General features: G+C 53.5%; 9 protein-coding genes across 9 annotated transcripts; 4 read left to right on the top strand and 5 right to left on the bottom strand.

Moving 5' to 3' along the window:
- Positions 1 to 21: 21 nt before the first annotated feature.
- BDZ99DRAFT_566717 (amidase) lies at positions 22 to 2,402 on the bottom strand. Its single transcript, XM_033727617.1, has 4 exons — positions 1,792 to 2,402; positions 1,468 to 1,732; positions 445 to 1,416; positions 22 to 384 (listed from the first exon to the last, which is right to left on the bottom strand). The coding sequence occupies exons 1-4, from the start codon at positions 2,182 to 2,184 to the stop codon at positions 251 to 253; spliced, it is 1,764 nt and encodes a 587-aa protein (XP_033581738.1). The 5' UTR covers positions 2,185 to 2,402; the 3' UTR covers positions 22 to 250.
- A 1,159-nt stretch (positions 2,403 to 3,561) lies between these two features.
- BDZ99DRAFT_377676 (NAD(P)-binding protein) lies at positions 3,562 to 4,706 on the top strand (the record flags this gene model as incomplete). The annotated part of the gene is made up of 4 exons (XM_033715080.1): positions 3,562 to 3,859; positions 3,917 to 4,284; positions 4,340 to 4,606; positions 4,662 to 4,706. The coding sequence occupies 4 exons, from the start codon at positions 3,562 to 3,564 to the stop codon at positions 4,704 to 4,706; spliced, it is 978 nt and encodes a 325-aa protein (XP_033581739.1).
- An 869-nt stretch (positions 4,707 to 5,575) lies between these two features.
- On the top strand, positions 5,576 to 8,455 carry BDZ99DRAFT_377553 (uncharacterized protein; the record flags this gene model as incomplete). Its single annotated transcript, XM_033715075.1, has 2 exons — positions 5,576 to 7,591; positions 7,775 to 8,455. The coding sequence occupies 2 exons, from the start codon at positions 5,576 to 5,578 to the stop codon at positions 8,453 to 8,455; spliced, it is 2,697 nt and encodes an 898-aa protein (XP_033581740.1).
- Positions 8,456 to 8,794: 339 nt separating this feature from the next.
- BDZ99DRAFT_184501 (uncharacterized protein) lies at positions 8,795 to 10,541 on the bottom strand. The gene is made up of 2 exons (XM_033713079.1): positions 10,206 to 10,541; positions 8,795 to 10,151 (listed from the first exon to the last, which is right to left on the bottom strand). The coding sequence occupies exons 1-2, from the start codon at positions 10,457 to 10,459 to the stop codon at positions 9,134 to 9,136; spliced, it is 1,272 nt and encodes a 423-aa protein (XP_033581741.1). The 5' UTR covers positions 10,460 to 10,541; the 3' UTR covers positions 8,795 to 9,133.
- A 193-nt stretch (positions 10,542 to 10,734) lies between these two features.
- Positions 10,735 to 12,437, bottom strand: BDZ99DRAFT_506158 (uncharacterized protein; the record flags this gene model as incomplete). Its single annotated transcript, XM_033724157.1, has 1 exon — positions 10,735 to 12,437. One exon carries the CDS (start codon positions 12,435 to 12,437, stop codon positions 10,971 to 10,973), a length of 1,467 nt encoding a protein of 488 aa, XP_033581742.1. The 3' UTR covers positions 10,735 to 10,970.
- A 1,056-nt stretch (positions 12,438 to 13,493) lies between these two features.
- BDZ99DRAFT_184541 (carbonic anhydrase) lies at positions 13,494 to 15,233 on the top strand. The gene is made up of 3 exons (XM_033713080.1): positions 13,494 to 14,053; positions 14,211 to 14,438; positions 14,495 to 15,233. The coding sequence occupies exons 1-3, from the start codon at positions 13,834 to 13,836 to the stop codon at positions 15,040 to 15,042; spliced, it is 996 nt and encodes a 331-aa protein (XP_033581743.1). The 5' UTR covers positions 13,494 to 13,833; the 3' UTR covers positions 15,043 to 15,233.
- A 2,055-nt stretch (positions 15,234 to 17,288) lies between these two features.
- On the bottom strand, positions 17,289 to 19,870 carry BDZ99DRAFT_434610 (WD40 repeat-like protein; the record flags this gene model as incomplete). The annotated part of the gene is made up of 5 exons (XM_033717451.1): positions 17,289 to 17,936; positions 17,997 to 18,074; positions 18,129 to 18,744; positions 18,809 to 19,626; positions 19,705 to 19,870. 5 exons carry the CDS (start codon positions 19,868 to 19,870, stop codon positions 17,482 to 17,484), a joined length of 2,133 nt encoding a protein of 710 aa, XP_033581744.1. The 3' UTR covers positions 17,289 to 17,481.
- Positions 19,871 to 20,554: 684 nt separating this feature from the next.
- Positions 20,555 to 21,790, top strand: BDZ99DRAFT_377513 (pantetheine-phosphate adenylyltransferase family protein-like protein; the record flags this gene model as incomplete). Its single annotated transcript, XM_033715073.1, has 1 exon — positions 20,555 to 21,790. The coding sequence occupies one exon, from the start codon at positions 20,555 to 20,557 to the stop codon at positions 21,788 to 21,790; it is 1,236 nt and encodes a 411-aa protein (XP_033581745.1).
- A 31-nt stretch (positions 21,791 to 21,821) lies between these two features.
- BDZ99DRAFT_515557 (uncharacterized protein) lies at positions 21,822 to 22,475 on the bottom strand (the record flags this gene model as incomplete). Its single annotated transcript, XM_033724982.1, has 1 exon — positions 21,822 to 22,475. The coding sequence occupies one exon, from the start codon at positions 22,473 to 22,475 to the stop codon at positions 21,822 to 21,824; it is 654 nt and encodes a 217-aa protein (XP_033581746.1).
- Positions 22,476 to 22,558: the final 83 nt, after the last annotated feature.

Genomic DNA, 22,558 nt, shown 5'->3' on the forward strand with positions numbered 1-22,558 from the left:
CGGAGAAATCGATGATTGGATGTGAGCGCCTGCATGTCTTGTTCTATTGATAAAGAGAGGGATGCTCCCATGTGAACTCCCCGGAGATGAAGCTGAGTTGAGCTACGGCTTACAATCACTCTCCCATTCACTGCGACCTTGAGCTTTCGGAGATATGTATCCCTTCTCAGACGAAGCTGAAAAAAGCTATGGCCTACAATCGCTCTCTCATTCACTGCAGCCTTGAGCTTTCTAGAATATTCATGCCTTCTCACACGAAGCTAGCAAAAGGCAGACCGATCTTCTCTTTGATGTATTCCATTGCCTCCACTACTTTCTCGTCCTCATACCTTCGACCAATGAGCTGCAGACTGACTGGAGCATTTGCATACGTTGACGGTTTATCTGCAAACAAGTTTGTGAGTACCAGCTCGATTAAACATTGATGCCATTGAGAGAACTTACAAAGGTCATGGTTATACTTGTCATCCTCATTCCTTGGCTGATACCCTTCCTCGATCAAGTCAACCTCTGGATCCACTTTCGTGACCGGAAATACAAGAGCTGGATAATCGAGCAGGTTCCACTGCGATGTGTATCCCCAGTACCTCGCACAGTCCAAAGGAGGTGCCGCCCCGGGTCCAGCAGGACATAGGATCACGTCTACGTCCCCCCACAGCTTGGCATACTTGGCCTTGTATGCTTCACGCTTGACGGTCCATTCCCAGAGCTCACGCACAGAGTGGCGCTTCATGTTGGGATTATCGGTCAGGATGAACCGGGACAACGGACGCCATGGCTCACCAGACGCGTTGATAGCAGCCGACTCTTCCGCTCCTCCGTCGCAGAAGTAGAGGGACGATATGATGGTCCAAGCTTCATCGTGAGCGTAAGGAGTCCAACTGACGACTTCGATGTCTGGAATGGCTTTGAGCTTGTCGACGACTGTAGAAATGGCGCGCAGAATTGGAGGGTGTGGTTTGACGATGCCATCGTCACTGAGGACTGCGATCTTGAGCTTCTTACCACCGGTAGCGGTAGAAGGTAACTGGAATTCTGTGTTCCAGGGAATTGGTAGCAGACTTGGTTCGCGAAGCCATGGTTTCGCGTCAATGAGTGTCTTCATGAATAGTTTAACACCGCCGAGGCTCGTGCTCAGAGGGCCGACGACTGGAACAATATGTTCCTGTCCGAGCATGGTTGCGCTGAATCCTTCATTAGGCAGCCGATAGCTGGTTGGGCGTAGACCATAAACACCGCAGTTCGCCGCAGGTGAACGGATGGAACCGCCAATGTCGGTACCAATACCTAAGCAGCTTCCACGAAGACCAATAAGAGCACCTTCGCCACCGGAAGAGCCACCAGACGTCAGAAGTCGGTTGAAGGGGTTCACAGTTGCGCCATAGAAGTTGGAGGAAGTCTCCAAATGCATCAGAGCTTCAGCGTATTAGCAAACATCACGGCAACAACCAACCGGATAGAACTTACTTTGAGGCTGCGTAGTACGAACGTACAGCACTGCTCCTGCAGCCAGTAATATATCCAGGATGTGAGCGTTTGAAACGGCCGTTTGGTTATGCCAAGAGATGAAACCAGCATTGAGGGTGAGACCTTCCATTCCGATGTGCTCTTTTACGGATATTGGAAGGCCATGGAGTGGACCAATTGGCTTTTTGTTCGTGGAAAGATACTCATCAAGATACTTCGCACGGGCTAGAGCAGCTGTGGATAACAACTCGGTAACGCAGTTTGTCTAATAATATATCGTGAGCCTCATTCCATTATCACTTCCGACCTGAAATGGTGTCATACCAGCTTCTGAGCCAAACCTGCTCTTCTGAGAAATGCCGTTGTGACCTGTACGGAAGTTAGGTCCCCGCTCGCTAGCTTAGCAACTAGAACCTCCGGGGCAGCCTCTGTGATGGCAATGATTTCTTTGGAGAATATCCGCTTCGGTATTTGAGACACATCCTGAGGTATCTCCCACGGAATTGTTGGCAGAGGCGGTTCCAGTGCGGCGATGGAAGCATCGCGGTGATCCTGAGCCGCCTTTGCAATCTCCTGCCACGTCGGACCGGCAATTGCACGTGGTCGTGGTAAAGGCAATAGAGAAGGAGATACTAGACTGGAATGAAGACGGGAGTAAAAACCATGGAAAAGGTCTGTTATGGAAGAAAATAGAGAGCTGAAACTGGACGTAGACATTTCTGAACAAGCTCGAAGGGCCTAGATCACCGGACGGATGGGGGGAACCTTGGTGAATGATTGGGCTGGGATAACTTGAGGTGTGCATGAAACTAGAGACCGTTATTGAGGCTCTAGAATTGTGGCTTGTCAGACTGTTGTTTCTTCATCAGGAGTGACAAACTTGTGCAGCCTGTGTCCTCTGTCTTGTGGAGGTCTCCAGAAGAGGGGAAGATACATGGCCCATGATAAGGCCTATCGATGAATTGAATGGCGTCCACTAATGCAGCTTCGGGATTAGAAATAAACCCACTTTGCAAAAAAAGCATGTTCAGAGAGGAATAGAAAGTGGGGACCCTGTAACCAGAGCGATCAACATCGCTAATAGCATCGGCATGCATGCTGCCGACTTTCACGAACGAGAGTCTGCTGCAGATGGCCTTACGAACGCGAGTTTGCTGCAGACAGCCTCACGGCTGTGAGGTTGAGGGTGCTGGCGTATTCTCAGGCCTCCTGCAGTTTCACGGACACTAGCCGGATCCCCGGATCGGATCAAACCTCTTGACCCAAATCCTCCGACATCGTTTCATCCAGACCTCCTTCACTCCTCATGTCCATGTTCCACTGCTTTTTCTGTTTCAACCACCTGATCAGCTCGCTCTTCAATGTGGACAATTCAGTTGAGATGAATATTAAGTCGGCTCATTCCGACGTTAGCTAGGTCTATATTCCCTCTAACGAACGCACTCTCAAGGAATATAATTGTACATCTTCATCTTCATCCGTTCGTGCCGTGCCGTGCCAGCACCGCTTCCCAGGCTTCTTTTCATGCCGTCCTGCGCTTCGTAATTGTCTACAATGTGAATTGCACACGGGCAGCTGCCGGCTCAAGCCCCGTCCTCGTTCAAGCACCCCGGCTTACCGTGACCAAGGCCACACTCACCGTCGAGTCATGTCGTGGCAGCAAAACAGGAATGGCCAAGTAATCATGAATGCCCATGGAGCTCTAAGCTGGACCTTCTTTCACTAAAGTCCCGGGTTGCCTGTTCAGGACATCCGCACCCCGCATTAATGGTGGCGGTTGGTCGTGGGCTGGGGAGCTTCATCGCCAATGCTTCTCAAGGTCGTTTGTCCCTTTGTGGCCTTGGTTTGAGCCGTCGTTTGTCGTCGGCCTACTTGCCCCCGACCTGCTCTTCATCTTTCCTTCCTCGCTCTGCCCTCTCTTCCCTCAATTTGACACATTCCTGGTCAGTCTTTCCGATTTTCTGCACGCCATTGCTCAGTCTTTGCTTGTTGTGGTTTAATAGCTGTATATCCCTTCCATTGGAGTTCGCGGCCTCTATTTTCAGCTGCTTCTAGTTCTTTCCGAAGGCCAACAATATGGTCATGGCATCACCAATGCGTCTTCTGCCTTGTTCTTGGCGGCGTATACTACGTGCTCGCGTGGCCAGAAAGGTGATTTACCAGCCAAGCGCCGTCATTTCTTCTCGAAGCTTCGCCACTACCACCAAGAAAGATACTTCCTCTCCGCTAGCCGCGCCGCCTACGGATCTTGCATCAAGCGTAACGGCATTCCTAGGCACGAAGAAGCGGCTTCCCGAGTTCAATTTGATAGACAAGGTCATCGTTGTCACTGGTGCAGCTCGAGGACTTGGTCTTGTACAAGCACAAGCACTTCTTGAAGCGGGAGCTACTGGTACCGATTTACCCACGCGGTAGTCGATGCATGGACCAAATAGCTAACGCCTCCCAGTGTATGCTCTCGACAGGCTACCAGAGCCTTCTCCGGACTTTCACACGATTGCGAAACGCGCAGAAAAGGAACTCGGCACTTCTTTTCACTACCGTCAAATAGATGTGCGTGATGTACCAGACTTGAATAAAGTCGTTGATGCCATAGCTGAGAAGCATGGCCGCCTCGACGGACTGGTCGCTGCTGCAGGCATCCAGCAAGAGACGCCAGCGCTGGAGTATACGGCAGAAGATGCAAACAGGATGTATCAGGTCAATTGCACAGGCGCCTTTATGACGGCTCAAGCTGTCGCAAAGAACATGATCAAGCTTAAGCAAAGCGGGAGCATCGCCTTCATTGCGTCTATGAGCGCACACGTAGCTAACAGGGTATGTATCTATAGCATCGGAAGCAAAGGAAAGCAAGTCTGACAGACCAATCAAGGGACTCATCTGCGCTGCGTACAATTCCAGCAAGGCCGGAGTGTTGCAGCTTTCACGAAATCTTGCTTCTGAGTGGGGCGTGCACGGCATACGTGTGAACACCATCTCACCAGGGTACATTGTAACGGCGATGGTGGAGGAGCTCTTCAAACAGTACCCCGAGCGCAAGGAGGAGTGGCCAAAGCAGAACATGCTCGGACGCCTCTCTTCACCGGAGGAATACAGGGGAGCCGCCGTGTTCTTGATGAGCGATGCCAGTAGCTTTATGGTAAGTGTGACTCGACAGTGGCATGATGTACCGAGAGCTAACTGTGGGTTGATAGACTGCAAGCGACATGAAGATTGATGGAGGCCACTCGTCGTGGTAAGGATAGCGTTTAGTGGTCGAGGCAATGGCCTGCCCTGGTGAAGGATCAAATGGCAGTAATCCACTGTATCGATAGCTCGTGACTTGGTAGCTACAGCAATTCACAGTATGCCAGCAAGAGTTTGCCGGGTGTCCAACGAGTGAATCGGTGAATGTGATTATGTGGGGCACTTGGCGTGTCATGCTTCACCCGTACAAAGGTAGGGCTGACAGGGGTCCACTCCGAAGTATCCCCGTGTTTCCTCATCCTTCAGGCGCGACTCCATCCTTTACTGTTCTGCCTTCCTCCAACATGCCCGTCCGGTAGGGAGCAACACTTGGAGCTTTAAGCTCGCTCTCGGCACCCTCAACACCACCCACCACGAGGCCTGTCCAGCACACGCTGATTTGAGTCTAGCTCCCATGGCCATCTCTACACTCTCGCTGTCCCGCCATCGCCCAGTGATCCTCGCCGTGACGGGCCTTCTTGCAGCCGCCGCAGTCTCATACCTTTACGGCGCTCTTCAAACTCCTCCTGCCGGCGGACTGCACAGAAGCAATGCAGTGCGACGCCCACCTCGCCGCCGGGTGCAGCGCCGAGCAACACGTCCCGACTACACAAATGTCCAGGAGCTCCAACGCATCATCCACGACGCCGTTCCGCATTTAGGATCCATTCACTTCCTTGGGTCTATGGTCGCCCTGAATGGCACGCTTCCTTCCGTGGCAGAGCTCCGCCACAATGCCGGACCAGAGCTTAGTTCCGACCAGGTTGCCGCTGCAATTGAATCCTTCTACGAGACCTTCATCATACGCCTCCTACACCGTGTATTTCCTGATCAGACAATGCTGCCGGAAGAGAGGCGGAGCTTCGACATTGCGCTGCAGAGTATGGGTCTTGATGCTAGCCTTATACCGCAGGCTTTTAGGCGGCACGACATTGCTCGTGAGATGGCTGATCGGGCTCAGGAAGTCGATGACAGGGAGAGCATCGCTGGTACAGAAGTATCATGGCATACCTCACACGAATCTGGCGAGGACCAGATCTTAGGTGATGGCCAAACTCTTCGAAAGACTCTATACCACATCGCCGAGGAGAGAGCGCGGCAAGAAGGAGTCAAGCATCGGGGCGTGAGCTGTGATCAGTGCGATGCTAAGCCAATCCGGGGGATACGCTGGCGGTGTGCCAATTGCGCTGATTTCGACCTATGCTCTGACTGCGAGGCAACCAACAACCACAACAAAACCCATATATTCTACAAGATCAGAATTCCTGCTCCCTATCTCGGACTGCCCAAACAAGCCCCAGTATACCCAGGCAGGCCTAACATGATGTCCCCGTCGATAGATTCAGTGCTTAAGAGGCGCCTTGTTTCCGAGACCAACATCGAGGCCGAGGAAATAGAAGCCCTGTGGGACCAATTCACTTGTCTCGCAGACACTGAGTGGAGGGAAGATCCGAGCATTGTCGGGTGGGCTATTGACCGGCGCTCCTTTAATCAAGCCTTCATCCCCCGCTACTCAACTTTTACTTCGGCTCCAAACCTTATATACGACCGGGTGTTTGCATACTACGACTCCAATAATGATGGGAAGATCGGATATGAAGAATTCGTCAAAGGTCTGGACGGAATGCACTCTTCCAAGCCTGAGGTCAAGCTAAGAATCGTCTTCAACGGCTACGATATAGATGGGGATGGCTACATATCGAGGAAAGATGTCCTGAGACTCTTCAGGGCGTACTATGCAATCGAGAAAGAAGGTACTCGTAACTATATTGCAGAAATCACGGACGAACTGTCTGTCGCCGGGGCACTAGATGTTATTCATTCTAGTCAGCCTTTGGCCTCGAAATTTACGCAAGATACGCAGAGCTCGGCAACAACCGCGCGCTCTCGACGACTTCATGAGAAACTACCAGATCAATTCGGAGACTTGAGAGACCCGTTCCATGGAGCTGTCCTTGATGACACTGACGACACTGCACCTCGAGAGGATGTCTTGGGCATTGCCACATCCTCATCTCAATCTAGGGATCCGATCAATCGGCATCTATCCGACTCACCGGAGGAGCAGCGCCAGGACCCGGTCACAGAAAGATGGCGACGGAGACGATTTTATGTCGATGAAGAGGAGGGCCTTAACGAACCGGAAGGTCACTCTAGAAGTGAAGAGCTCAGCGAAGTGGACGAGCCCATCGAGGCCAGTCCCAATGGCCACCCAGAGTCAAATGGGACCAATTTTCCAAGAGATTCACGCTCGTCGTCTAGAGTTCGCTTCCAAGATGATGTAGATGTGGAGACTCGCTCTAATGCTTCGACATCATCGCGCCCGTTTGGCGAACGATGGGGTGGCTACGAAATTCCAGAACCCGAGAAGGACCTTGGGAAGGAGCTTCTATACCAGATAACTCAACAGGCTTTCAACGAGATGCTCAACCCCTTGTTCCTTGACAAAGAGGACCTCGCCATGGACGCCTATGACACCAAACAAGAACGACGTGATCGTAGGTCGGAATTGGACGCCATCACTGCTACGTTCGCAAGGGAGACCCAGATGAATGTCAACGAGACCATTTGCATACTTAGTTCACACGGATATAGCAGGCGTATGGTGGAGCTGATTGTCGCCAATGGCTGCACAACCTTCCTTCAAGAGTTGAAAGATGGAAAGCATACTCACGCTACGGCTGAAGCGGAATTGCGAAAGATCGTTTCGAGTGTTGAGGCTCAACTGGTTGATGGCGTGCAGTCACATGAGCATAAATACCGGCCGACTTCGCAGCAGCTTTGGAATGCCAAACTTTGGCGGATCCAGTTCCTACACGAGCTTAGTACAACGCTCCTCGACATGTTCGCTGAATGCGGATGGATTAAGAATGAGCAATCCAACCGCGTCGGAAAGGACGTAGAGAATACGAATGGCGGCCCGAACCTTTCCAAGCTAGAAGTTAAGAACGTCTCGTCTACGCCTGCTGAGCGGCCTGATGGCAACGTCTCCGCTTCTGCACAGCTAAATTATCGAGATATTACAATGCCTCAATTCCGCCCTAACAGCCTAGAACCTGAACGAGCTCCGAGGCAGCTTCAGATCCGCACCAACAATGAGCAGCCGTATCAAGATCCCACCTTGCCTCAATTTCGCCCCAACAGCTTAGCTGACATCGATACCACCACAATCAGACCCGGGTCACCTCTCCCGAGCTTTACGGAAAGCCCTCTGACTCCATTGTCTCAGTTGTCTCAGTACACGACCCCGGACGACGATGCGGCCAGCTCAGACACAGATGACAACACCGAATTCATCTATCAAATGGACAAAGGCCCGATCTTTTTCTTCCCAAGCTCTTTCATCATCAACGACTCAAACAGTGCAGAATACTACCAGCTCCCAGACCCCTTACCCACCTCCGCAGAGTTTCTCTCCGCACCCCTGAGTATTTCTCCGCACGAAACTTCAAAGCTCAGCCCGGCCCTCTTCAGCTTCAGCTTCAACCCCTACACTCTCGGACTCGACGCACACCCTCACCCCTTCCAACCGCCGCCAAACTCGCGCCTGGTCTTCGATATCACACTCGCGCTCCGCCGCATGGCCTCCAAGCCATCTTCGCCGTGCTACCTTGCACGCCTCGCGAACCTCGACGCCGTGGAGAAGGAGATCCAGGAGCGCAAAGGCGAGGGTTTGATTAGCGAAGACGAGTTTATGGCTATGGTGATGCAGGACGGGAAGCTCCGCTTCCTGGAAGCGTGGATGGATTGGGTGAATTTCTGAGCACTCGCCCGATCCACTCCCCCCGTCCAGTCCATTTCCAGTTGCCCAAGAATATCTAGAGTGGCTGAAGCTGACATTGTGGTACTTCGAGCAGGTACATTTCCCTGCGGATCTCGTCCGTGGGTTGGTTGCTGAGTACGATCCCGAGGATATGTCGATTGGGGACACGACGATCCCGGCGTCGGAGGTCGATGAGCTGGTCGCGGAGGGTACTTTTGGGGTTACTACAACGGCGCCTATATCCTCTCCAGCGACTTGGACCACGCTAGAGCATCTGTTGAGTCCTTAACTCCGCTGTCTTCTCAGTGTTGGGCTGTGTGCTTGAGATGGCGTTGAAGTTATCAAGGGCGAGGGGTGCTAGGTGCTTGATACGGCTAGAAGGTATTTTATTGTAGGATAGGAGGTTATTATGCATACTTTATGAGTTTGGGAATGACATTGGGTTGGGTAGGTTGCATAGCGAGCGAAGGGTCAGTTGATCGGGATATGCTGGGGGTTATTTGACACAGCACAGGATATGCGACACTACAACATGCAGTAACGAAAAACAGCCTTTTACTCTTGACCCGGTTTTTCTTTTGGAATGTTGCATTGCATGTTTTACTCTTGGCCTGGCTTTCTTCTTAGAAGTTTGCGATGTATCTATCCTACCTTCACATCCCATCCTTTTTCTAACCTCTAATCCCGCCCCAACCCCCCAACCCACCTCTGCACGTTCTCTCTCAGCTTCCCCTCCACCCCCTCCTCATGCCAAAAATGCCCCGCGCCGCCAACCTCCCCGTACTCGAACCGCGACCCCGGCTCCGCCGCTAGCTTCGCCGCCCACTGCCGATACTTCCGCACCGCTACAAACCCATCCGCATCGCCAAACAGCGCCAGCGTAGGCCGCTGCACAATCGTCTCGCCCTGGTGCTCCTTATGCTTATTCCAGAACTTATGCCCAATACCCGGGATCATGAGCGTCGACAGCGGCGGTGGAACCGGCGAGATAAGCAGATACGCCGTGCTCGTCGCCGGGCGCGCGTCGTTCTCGCTCTCGCGTTGTTTGAGGTTGGGCGCAGGAGAGGGGGCAGTGGACGCGGAAACGCGCGACTCGATCACTGCTAGCCCGTTCTCCTGCGACTGCTGCGACGCGCCCCGCTTCCGCCGCAGGGACAGCGAGCGCATGCCGTGCGGCAGCTCGAAGCTCCGCGCGTGCTCGGAGGAGCGGCGCACTTCGCGGCTCGAGCGCCGCAGGTCGGGGGGTGTTTCTTCGCCGCCCATTTTCACCGGGTGCGGCTCGTGGCTGTGCTTTTTCGCGGACTGGTGGGCGGCGGCGAGCTCGCGGTTGAACTGGGCGGCGAGGGTGTGGGCGCGGAGGAGGATCTCTGCGGCGGCGGAGCCGGGGGTGGGGCGGGAGAAGAGGGAGAGGAGTTGGGCGGTGGGGGGGAGGTGTTTGGTTATTAGGGAGCCGTAGGAGTAGCCGGCGAGGAGGATGAGGGCTTTCTCCGGGAGGTTTTCTTTTGGTTTGGACGGGAGTTTCTCGGGCGATATAGGAGATCTAGATGCAGAGGGCATTGTGGGTTTGGAAACGGGAGGGGGTGACTGGAGCTGGAGGAGGTCGAGGTAGTGGATTAGGAAGCCGGCGAAGGAGATGTAGTCGTCGAGTTCGGGTTTCCCGGTCCAGCTCGTGCGGCCTTTTGAGTGATGAGCTCCTCTGTATATTCGTTAGTATGTCTTGTGATTGTATAGACCCTTCGGGAATAGGTACCTAAAGTTGAACGTGCCCACCACAAACCCCTCCTTCAACAGCTCGTCGGCCACCATGCCGACAACATGGTCGTCGTAGCTACCGCCTAAAGGAGCGTACGGATGCGCTATCACCGTTCCGCTCTTGGTCCACCTATGCGAACCTGCGGCGGGCGCGTCGAGGAGTGCTGCAGGGTGGTAGATTCTGCAGTCGAGCGGCGTGTCGTCGTGGATGGAGGGGATTGTGAAGGTGAAGGCTGGCTCAGGGACGGCCATCTTTGGGTCTGCGAGACCCAGGAGGATACTGTCATATCATGGCTGGTCGTGTAGGAGTTGACGGGATTTCGTTCTTCGCAAGGGTTGCCCAAGTAGTTAAGGTACCATGGTTAGAGATGCAGTGGGGATCCAGCTCCAAATCCCCGCGGTCTTGGCGTTTTACCCACCTTCTTGAGAGATGCGTGTTTACGCGTCAAATACGAGTATAAAGACCATAGAGCTCAGTTTCGAGTTCAGATACATAGTCTCGTTCACTTGTAGGCCAATATGAAGCGCGCTAAGTAATGTTACGGGAGCTTATTCCTAGATATTGTGGCCATTTGATAGTAGTAACACAATTTCTACACTGCGATCCAAAGCCCACAAGCATGTATTGAAGGACGGGGTATACGCTTTAAGAGCCACAATTGATACATGAAAGGATCCTGACAGTAAAAGGTAGGAAGACGCGCCTAGTGCTACAACAGCTCCATTATGACGCCTCAAAAACTGCCTGCAGTAAGAGTAGTACTTAGTCAGTATCTGTGTCTTGATGTGAAATCAAGAGTTCCGGATCAGGGTCGTCGTCGCTCGCGTCGAAGTACTGCTGAGGTCTGGACGTGGAAGATCGCGCAGGTAGCTGGGATGATTGGTTTTGTCCATGTACGCCCAGGTCTACGAGTTCTTGCCCCGATGTTTCCGAATCTGAATCATTTTGAAGATTCGGCGGCGAGGCTTGAGACAGAACCCTCTTTAGGATTGTCCGACCTTGCTGGAAGGCTTCGAGTTCGGCTCCAATACAGCAAATCAATAGCTTCCAGTTCTTCTCTTCGGCAAGCTTTAGCTTGGATTCAATGTAGAGTACCGTGGCGTCCATCTGTGTAATGAGGGCTTTTAAGCCTGTGTTAGCCGTGTCAGGCGAGTCTCTGCTGCTCGTACGGCCCCTTCCTAGGCCCTGCATTTCCTCTTGGAGGTGAGCCTCAAAGTCGGTTATGCGCTTGAACACATCTTGCCACAAGATGGCGCCTTCTTCTAACGCCTCCCTATCCATATCCACCTCTTGCCAATTCTCCTCCAGTCGCGTACGCTCTTCTTCCCAATGGTCTCGTGCCATTGCTAAAGTACGGCGCTTAGCCGGAAGCGAGTAGAATGCCGAAGTCCTGGAGGAGTGGTTGGCATCGGAAGGAGGTCTGGCAAGAAACTTGGCGACATCGGCTTCCAACAGGGACAAAGACGTCTTGTACGAGGAGAGCTTTGCCTCGACAGAGTTCTCTGTCTCAGACAGCTCGGCTAGTATCTTTCGATGCCGAGCTTTCATCGCCCACAGCTTCTCTTCCGTCTGTTTAATCTCAGTTTCGAGAGTTTTGGCTTCGGCCTGGAGAGTTTGAGCCCTTGACCCAGCTTGATCATTCTCGATACTCTTGATACGCTGCTCGATGCCCCTTTGCTTGCTCTCCCACCGATTTAGCCGCTCTAAAACAGCTTTGTTCTTCGCCATATCAGCATCGAGGAGATAGGCCTCCTCTTCCTTGACTGCAGCCATTTGTTGAACCCTTTTGTAGATGCCACGCCTAGCCATAGTGAGGCTTACTTTCCGACGAGCTGGACGTTGGTCCGGGCTGGCCATATCTCGTCGCATACTGTTGACTGTGGGAGTGCTGCTGCCATTTGATATTTGGTCATCTGGGGGGCCGCCGCCTAATCCAGCTGCCATGAGACCCTCTGCCTGGGAATCCAGAAGGTGTTGAAGCTGTTCTTCGATGTATCTTGCTTTCCGTTGGACGGCCAGCAGATCATCGGGAACTCTGTCCTTTGGCGCAGGAGGTGAGGCGGATACATATATACTGGAAGCTATAGGCGGCGGAGGGAACGCTGATGGAATATTTGGCGAGCGCGGAGGAGAGTAGAAAGGAAGTTCATGTGATGCTTCTGAAGGGCTGCGGAGTCTAGGAGAGCTTCTTGGAGAGAGAGAACCGAGTAGTGAGTTGATTAGCGACATGGTTGTATCTGGTTGAGCTGTTGCATAGCCGTGTAGAATAGATGATGGAAGCTTGGAGTGCTTAGTAAGTTAGTAGCCTGGCGCACGTGACCTATTTCTTCACCCCGAGAATAGTCCAGCTGCACAACAACATCAGCAGCACAACGCACACGACCAACTCACCCTACGCTGCGCCTGTCAACACCACAATATATCGCCAAGAGCCGCGGAGTTCTCCCGCAACACGTGCTGACGAACTGAGCACCTGGCGCAGCCACTGCGCGAACCCCAGTCCAGAACGGAGTACTAAACGCGATCCTCACGGCAGAATTGTGCACGCTGACCGAGCGCTCCAAAATGGCCTGATATATGCATATTGGCTCCCCCCGTGCCAATGATCCAGAACCAACCTCTGCCTGTTGGAGACCCCTGAACTTTAGGGGGCCAACAGGCCCCTCACGGGCTAAGGGCTTGGGGTGCTGTCTGAATTGCCAAGTGTAAGAGGATCTATCCCTGGAGATGTCTTGTATGCTCGGCGGCGGCACTGCCCTTTTGCACCGTTGCCAATACCTTTCCGCCGATATCTGTTGCTGGGCATAGTAAGCTGTCAGATGGATCAGGGTAAGCGCCCGAGGCTTCGCACCTGATGCCAAGAGTTTCTGCAAAGTTTCACACCACTCCAGTCCTTGACGCGGCGACATGTCGTATGAGTGTAGTCAGTGTATTCAATTTTCATCCATCTCTCTCTGCAGTTCCAACAAGCTTGTGTGAGCGAATAAGTTCATGTTTGTTCGTCCGCGCCTCCTCGAGTCTCGCAAGTGGTCAAGCTCGCTTCCAACGTTCGTACATGCTCACGGCGATCGCAATAATAAAACCTTCGAGAACGACCAGCTTAGCTTTTCTAAGGGGGGCACAACATCCAGACCATGAGACAAGCACTCTTCTAGTGCTGTCATAAAGGCTTACGCACGCTCGCGGCGCAATCTACACATCTGTACACAGTAAAGGAGAGCCTACGGAGTTTCTGGGCAACTAACTTGGCGTAGGAGCCTCAGGACTTGGCGGATAGCAAAGCTCGCGCCTGATGTATCCGGCGGCTCCCAAGTCGTCTCAATGGTATGACTTGGCTTCCTCCCTCTTGGCTGCTACGCGGCGAATATCACACTCGGTAGTCTTTATGACCGCAGCAAGGCTCTCACCTCAGATCACTTCAGCTTGAACGAGACACTCTCTACCATCTCTCTTATTGTCATTTAAAAGTGTGCGTTGACCGCCACATCATTGCACTATATACTCATTGCCTACCAACGTTCATTAAATATATTTTACTCCCGTTTTGCGTATCTTCTCGTAACATCTTACCACACTCGTTGCTCTAATTCTCACCTAATTCTCCAAACCACCTCCTCTCGCCAACATGTTGTACTCTACTTTTGCCGGTACTCTCTTCTTTGCTGCGTCCGCGTATGGCAGTTGTCTACATGCGACTTCTCATCTTCATCGTCGTGTCGAGGAGGGAAAAGTGAAGGTCAGCACGTTCGGATACACGGATATGCAAGGGCCCCTTAACTGGGCAGGATTAGCAGAGGAGAATGAAGCATGTGCTACCAGCAAGGTCCAGTCTCCAATTAACATTGGTAGGTAATCATGTCTTATGATGCTTCCCCATCTTTGCCTCAAGTATCGAACAGTTGTGCCATGTTCATCATCTATCACATATCAGAATTATCGAACGCTTTCCACGGCCAGGCTCAACGTTGTCTTAGACATTGATTAGACTGACCAGAAGTACAGACGACACCATTGACGTGGCTGCTGAGGCCCCAAAAATCACCATTGCTAGTGTGAACTCTGCGGAGTTCGAGAACCTGGGTACGACTGTTGAGACCATCGTCAACGGCACCACAACTTTCAACGGGACCGACTTCGCTCTTAAACAGTTCCATTTTCATACTCCCTCTGAACACCGCATCAACGAAGAGTACTTTCCGTTGGAAATGCATATGGTTCACGAAGCCGCAGGTTCGTTGCAAACCTCTCACTAGACTTAGCAATCTACTAACGTCAGTTGCCTTCAGACGGTTCAGGAAACATCGCTGTGCTGGCTGTGCTGTTCCAACTCTCCGCCGACGGTTCGACAACCGACCTTCTTACCAGCGTCACCAAGAATCTCGAGGAGATCAAGACTCCAGGGACCATAACAGAGACCGGGTCCCTAGATTTCACTGCATTGATTGAACACCTCGAGACTACGCCACTCCGCCAGTACACCGGCTCACTCACCACTCCCCCTTGCGCTGAAGGTCTCACATTCCTAGTCACCCAAGAGCCACTTGCGCTCGACGTGGCAACCTTTAACGCTGTCAAGTCAGTCGTGAAATTTAATTCCCGTTTCTCTCAAGGCGCATTGGGCACTGAGAACCTTCTTGTGGTAGCTACTGCGAACGAGAAGAATATCGCGGCACGCAAACAGGCTGGGGGCGGCGGGGAGAAGGCTACAGAGCCTAACCCCACAGAAGAAGCCGCGCCGACTAAAACAGGCCCTACGACCATCCTCATCACGGAGGTGGCTATTGGAATGCTCAGCGTCCCTACTAGTGTCCTTGCCGTGGCTGTGAACGTATAAGTTCAGAAAGAGAGGATGCGAACTAACAGATGTGGAGGTATAGATTGTGTTGCGTATAAGCCTGTATATGGGTACCATGTATTAGAAATTCTGTGTTCCTTTTCCTTTTCCTTTTCCGGCATTCAGGCATGCATGTAGCGAGAGAGACCCCTAGACTGCGTCACTTCCAAAATATCATATCAGCAATCTCAGCCACACAGCGCGGCTGTCTTAGCTGCTGGCGTCACATACCACCACCATTGTCACCTTTCCCACGCATTCTTTGTCCATTCCCATATTGGTTCTATTATCTACAGTACATGTTCCTGATAATTTACTTCCAACATCGAAGCGCGTACGCCAAACCAAGCCTTTGCCAAGCATATTCGGTCCTTTCCAAGCTTCACTCGATCTTTTCTAAGCCTCGTGTCGTGCGACAGCATCCTTCCTCCTGTCGCCAAGTCTTGAATCGCCGGCTCTCCACACTTTTGTCCACTTTCTCGAACTTTGGGTAGATTAATAAGGCGCTAGAATTACACTTAGGTTGTGTTTCTAAGCTTAGCATTTCGCTCAGGTCACCGAACACGTGGATATTACGAAGTCACGTCAATGTAGGAAGTGTGCTGTAAGGTGGTTGATATGTTAGGTGAAGGTGTTGCTACATACTTGCTCAAGTCGAGGGTGTTGTCGTCGACCTACGTGGCTCTGCCCACCGTCGACGTGTAAGGACTATTTCTCAACTCACAAAACTAACTATCGCACTAACACACAGCGCGCAAACACTCGAACTATACCACCCAACTATAACCGTTTCTCAAATGTGCCTCATTGAGAAGAAGTGCTGGCGCTGCGGCTGCCGCACCGTCTCCACTACACCTTGCGCACGGCTACCCGGCTCCACGAACTGGCCGAAGAGCGCGGATAGTTGCTCGAAGCTCGTATTGCGAGATATAGAAATGCTGGAGAAGTGCGAGAGGCGATGTAAGATCGAGGATCTAGGAGGGAAGTGGTGGGTTGATGCGGCGAGTGATAGCTATATCGGAGAGGATTGGTGGAAGACGAAGATGAGTGCGAAGTAGTAGGGGACATTATGGTCCATTTCTCATATGATATACTTGAGGTTCAATTTGCACGCCATGACAATAACATGGCCAGATCGAGTCTGAATCGCACGGACTAGCTCCGGTTTATACATCTTAACAGTGTCAACTTTACCTAAAATCTATGACCTGATTCAGAGGCTCTAAGACGCTGAAAAACCTCTCAAGCAGATCTAGGGCCTATCTCACCAAACTCAACGTTATGGTTCAAATATAGGGTCCATGTCAATAATATGCCAAAACCAAGTCGAATCGCACGGACTGGCTCCACTTCATACATCTAAACGGTGCCAACTTTACCTCAAATCCATGGTCTGATTTAGGAAGCCTGTCACGACATCTCATCCCTAGGCTTCGTTCTCACTCTCGTCCAATAACATGCCAAAATCAAGCCAAAATCGCACGGACTGGCTCCCGTTTATACATCTAAACGATGCCAACTTTACCCCAAACCCATGTGCTGATTTAGAACGTCTACCACAAAACCTACAATCCTAGCTTGATTCCCACTCTCTTCCAACAACATGCCAAAATCGAGCGCGGATCGTACGGACTCGCTCCAACTTCTCCATCTCACCACCGCCAAAGCAGCCCAATTTCCCAGCCCGATTCTCACCCTCTTCCAATAATATGCCAAAATCAAGTGCAAATCGCACGGACTGGCTCCACTTCATACATCTCAACACCGCCAAATTTCCCTCAAACCTCGGACCTGATTTCGGGTCCCTTCCACAAACCCAGATTCCATGACGCGAATTCAGGACGTCTGCCAGAACGCCGCAAACCACAGCCCGATCCCCACCCACCTCCACTAAACATGCCAAAGCCTTGTCCGCATCGCACCAACTAGCTTCCCGTCCCTCTCCATCCATCTCACCACCCAAACCCGACCCAAGATCTCAGTGCTACACTGCCGTGCGCCACACGAATACACAAACTCGGTAGGTACGCCCGAAGAACAGCAGCACACAAGCATCGTGAGAGGGGTCCTTTTGAGTATCACGTCTTCATATTCACACGCGTCAATCTCTCCAAAGACAGCCACCCACTCCAGCCAGCCGGCCCAACATACACAGCCCAATCCGCGGATATCGTAGTCCAGAGCAACTCACATCACAAATGCCCGCTCCAACACAAGGCATCCAAAAAAAAAAAAAAAAAAAAAAAAACCGCCAGACAGGTCTTCCAGCAAAAAGAGACAGGCGGCCAACCGTGACTATGCTATCCCGCATTCGATCCATCAACCTAGTCAACCCATGTTTTATCATACGCAAAGAAAGATCAAAGGTTCAGAAAGTGTTCACGACAAGACCAAGAAATCATGCCTGACGTATCCTAGCTCCACTAAACAGAAATTCCCTCATAACTTCACGCCCCACACACCCCTGCCACCACATACACCAACCCACTCGCCCCCTTGCGCTGTGAGCCCGCTCTGCGGCGCCCAGCTCAAGTTTCCGACCTCGTAGTCGCACCGCCAGCTCGCGTAGGGGCCTTTCTGGCCGATGGTGCCTGCCGTTCCAGCGGCGCCGTTGCCGGCGGCCGCGGGAGTGGGTGGTGCAGAAGAGCCGGGCGTGTCGCCGTTGATGGTGGCGCCGTTTTGCGCGTGAATGAGGTCCCAGACGAGGACGAGGGAGTCGTCGCCGCCGGAAGCGAGCATGCCGCGGCGGGAGGGCGACCATTCGAGGGAGTTCACAGAGGAGGAATGTCCGCGGAGCTCGAGGAGGGCTTGGCCGGGCTGTCGAACGTCGAGGATGCGGATGAGGTTGCTGTCGGCGGCAAAGGTGGCGAGAAGGTGGGCGTCATGCGGGGAGGCTATAAATTCATATTAGAACTGAAGGCCGGAGAGAAAGTAAGGAGGGTATGTGTGCTTACCGGCTAGTCGAAGGAGGGGAGGTGCGTAGGACATTGTTTGCTGGGCTTTTGTCGGCGACATGCGTCCTGCTGGCGAGCCTGTCATGAAATCAGTACGCGATTCTTGTTCACACCTGCTAGAATGCTTCTCACCTCCTTCTTTGTCTCCGGGCTGTTTCTCCGAGGGTTCGTAGATAATTGTGCTGTGTTCTAAGCTCCGTAGATCAAACATCCGCACGCTGCCATCAGCACCACAACTGACGAATACATCAACACTGCCGGCGCAGAACCGAACATCGAAAACTTCTTTGTCATGCGCAATGAGTTGCGTCTTTGCTGTCAGAGTCGGTATATCCCATATCGTACATGTTGTGTCGATGCTGGAGGTGATGATGAGCTTCGGAGACAGAGTATTCCAATCGAGAGAGGTTAGGGGTGCGGTATGTTCTGGGGTTTTCGAATTGGATAGGAGAGCAAGAGGTGTGAGCTTCTGAGGGGGAGGTTCTCGTGTATTTACAGAGGAGCTTCGAGAGATGGTGTTGCTGACGTTTGAGGCAGGTTGTTGGGGAAGCGACCATAATCGCAGGTGGTCGCCAGAGGTAGCAAGTAGGTCGGTTGACTGTTTTTGAGAAGATGGGGGTTCCCATAATATTCGAGTGACAGGGTAGGAGCACGTAGCTTCAGCGACTCGGTTGTACTCGAGGCCAAACGGGGGTGCGCCAGGAGAGGCGTCTTTTTGCGGGGTTATTTGAGTGTCGAGGATTGTTATCTACGTGACCAATTAGCGTGAATACGACGTCTAAGGAAGTATAGTCCCGAGTTTGAAGACGTACGAAGTTGTGAGTATCCTCCAAGTAGCTTCCGACAGCCATTTTGCCAGCGCTGTTGTTACCATGGACCGGCCATTTACACCAATCGAATGCATACACAGGCCATGGTCCGAGGTAATTGCTATTGCCCGGTGTTCGGTCGTTGTCGTTGTAGAAATTGCTGCCCCCCATCGCTTCGTCCTGCATACTAGAGTTAGCGCGCGGCCGTATATCTGCAAGTCCTAATGGCGAGTTTGAGGCAGCTCCAGAGGGGGTGGTAGCAGTGTTGCTGTAGTATTTCTGGCCAGGAGCGCCGCCGTACTTAGGATCGGGAGAGTTGGAGAAAGGAATGTATTTTTGCTCCAGGCCGGCGGGACTCGACCTCGAATAGGTATGTGAGGAATGTGAGGCGTTCATGGTGTTGGAACGGGTCGGCAGCGTGTACTGCTGGGCGTTGGTCGAGATCTGAGGCATGGTGGGGACTGTAGTAGGAGCGGTATACGCGGCGGAAGGCGCTGGCCGTTGCGAGGTGCCCGGCTGCAAGCTGCCTGGGACGCTGCCGGACGGCGCAGCGTTATATTGCGCGCCCTGGGGAGTGGCTTGCTGCAGGCTGATGTTGGGAGCGCTGCCCGCTGAGTACTGGTCGGGTGTGTTGTACAGGTGCTGGCTATGGTGTTGCGGCGCTTGCGCGAAACCGTGCTGGCCCATGGCAGCGGAGGAGACATGCAGCTCCTCGGGGTTCCTCCCCAGCGTGTCCACCCGCCGCGGCGTCTCAAAATGCTGCTGATTGTGTGAATTGCCCCCAGATGCGAGGGTGCCAGGACCGGGTAGACCTGATGCTGCTGGCGGGGCAGTCTGTCCGCCGCCGTGGAGGCTGGGGAGATTGCTCTGGCTGCTGTTCATGCCGGGCGTGTTTCCACTGCCTGGCATAAAGGCATCGGTGCCCGCAGTGGTGGTCCCTGAGGTTGCGACGCGCAGCCCGCCGGTGGGAGCGCCAATAGAACCCAGGGTTGCGGCGGCTTGGTAGATGCCAGAGGCGGGGGAGTTGGCCTGCGCATTGTGCGAATGGTGGGAGTGGAACGGCATGGCGCCGTGCGGGCAGTGTGGCGGGGATGGCGGGGATGGCGGCAGCTCCGCGTGCAGTGGAGAGCAAGGCCGTGGTGTTGAGTTTGGGCGTTAGGGCTGAGGCCCTTGGGCATTGCTGTTGCGGAGGAGCAGATGACTAAAGAAGCGGGTTACAGGGCGGTGAGTGCGCTGATGGGACTCGAGAACCTGTGGACGAGACGGCTCTGGCTTGGAACTGCACCAGCATGCGGTTTTACGTGCTTCACTTGCAGCGGCCGAGGGAAGCTATCTCTGCAATACCAGCCACATAGGAGGTGGACGGTGGACTATGGGACTGGAATATGCAAAGTATGCGGTGCTAATTCACCGGAATGCCCGTCAAAATGCTACGAGTGCATGTTTCTAACAGCTGGGTAGACGAGATCAGGGCTGGCACCCAAGACTGTAATGTAAGGGCAGCAAAAGTAGCTCTTGTTATACCGTCCAGACAGGAAAGAGCGCGGACGTGGCTCTCAATCCGCGTTCCCCGTTTGGGCGATAGTTTACGCCAACTTACCCGGCCTCCTCAGCCGACACATGACTTTCGACGCTGCCCAGGTGCGCAACGCTCACCACCTCTCCAAATAGATGAAAGCCCCGCGCAGCCGCCTCCTCTCCAGCCTGAAACCGCTCTACACGCAGCCAGCGCTGCGAAGATTTGTTCGCATGGCTCCCCTGCTCAATGGACGTCGTCGCGCTCTCCTCTTGCTTCCCCCCGCGCCGTCCCCGCCGACGTTTACCGCATTGAAGGCTGCTTACGGCCCGTCGCTGTCCTCCGTCCTCACCAAGCTAGCCCGCCCACACAGCAAACATCAAGGTGCTGTAGTTCTAGACATCGCTCTACCATGTGACCATCTGCACGGTAAACAGGACCAGCCCAGGAGCACCACTTATGCTACTACACAGCGGCTGGTGGCTGGGCTCTACAAGCTCGTCTGTGTCATCTCAGCCAAGGAATCGATTGACGTCGAGGATGCCGACGGCATAGACCCACGTCTCTTACTTCTGGCCTATCCCCGGAATGGAAAACTGGACCAAGCCTTAATCTCACGACCAGAGCTGGACACCCAAGGCCCCATCATCGACATAACCACCCTCGCCTCTTGTTCTCGGCCATGGGATACCATTTATGCCGTGGAATCTGAAGAGGGCGAGCAGATCCTCAAGACTTTCCTTTCCAGTGGAGCTCAGGACCGCAATGTACATAGGGTCCCGGCCGGCATTGTGCAAGTCTCCTCCCAAGCTGAGCCAGAATCAGCCGCCCCTACTTCAATTACAGCCAAAAAACACCATTCCGTTGCAGTGGGTGGCACTTTTGATCACCTGCATATAGGCCACAAGTTGCTACTTACCATGTTTGCTCTCGCCCTGGACACACCACCCGAGTCGGTGGACACTGAGCAAAGTCTTACCATCGGCATCACAGGCGACGAATTGCTCAAGAACAAAAAGTTTGCCGAATTCCTCGAGAGCTGGGCCCAGCGGCAACAGAGCGTGCACGACTTCATGAGCTCCATCCTGGACTTTGGTCCCAACGAAGACAGCCGCGTCGTGGCCAAAGAGCTGACAGAACCAGGCCCAAATGGACACGCTATCCACGTAACTTTCCCGTCACATCTGGTGATCAAATACGTGGAGATCTGGGACCCCTTTGGACCCACCATCACGGACGAGTCCATCTCTGCGCTGGTCATCTCGGCTGAAACGCGCTCAGGTGGCAAGGCTGTCAATTCCAAGAGAGCCGAAAAGGGCTGGCCGCAGCTTGAGGTGTTCGAGGTCGATGTCCTGGACGCGGAAGAGAAGGACGGCGACGTGGAGCCGGCAGACGAGAGCTTCCAAAGCAAAATCAGCAGCACCGAGATCCGACGCATGCAAGCTGGCAAGTCGAAAAGCAAAAGGTAATCTGACTGCAACGCCGACGCAGGTGCGGCACTTATCGGGCTCGGCGGGCTTCCCGTGGGGTGCAGCGATGATTCAGAAGGATGGGGTAAGTGCTCAGATATGCGGGAGGGCTCCGCGTTTTGTGTAACGATGGAGTGCCGGATGTCGGAGAAATGGACGCTGTTCGTGCAACCTTAGCAGCGCAAGCCACTGGAACACATGGCGCGTCCAGAGGCGATGAGCCGGAACGTGTTTGTCGATGTTCCCGAAACGGGCCGTTGGACGTCAGGCTAGATGCGAGGGTGCGGCACGGCTCGATTCCCGCAGCAGCGTTAGCAAATGGAGATGCATTGCGGCAGTGCTGGAAGCGCTGTGGTGTTGTCGACAACGCACGCAGACCAAAGCCCGGATGACTGCAGGTCGTGATCCTTCTGTGCCGCCGGCCGATGCCTTGGTCTGCGTCTGGTGCAGGGAAGCCGGCGAGAGGGGAATGCGACCTTATATTTGGCAATACGGCATCACTGACAGCGAAGGCCCACGTCGCGGCGGCTCGCTCCCACTGCGCGGTTCCCACGTCTGCTGGTTTGCTGGCCCGGCTGAGGGCCTCCGTAGACGTGCGAGGAGCGCGAGAATGCACAACATTTTCATGGCAGCGCTTGTTCGCCCCAGTTACGCGCTTTGCTGCACCACTTCGCTGGCCACGCATGGCATGGGGCAGGGATCTGGAAGCCCACTTGCCGCACGATGGCCGAATGAAGGCGCTGGGCCCAAGTTCCTTTTGGCATCGTT

The sequence above is a fragment of the Mytilinidion resinicola genome (genome assembly GCF_010093595.1).
Source record: "Mytilinidion resinicola strain CBS 304.34 unplaced genomic scaffold BDZ99scaffold_3, whole genome shotgun sequence".
Lineage (NCBI taxonomy): Eukaryota > Fungi > Ascomycota > Dothideomycetes > Mytilinidiales > Mytilinidiaceae > Mytilinidion > Mytilinidion resinicola.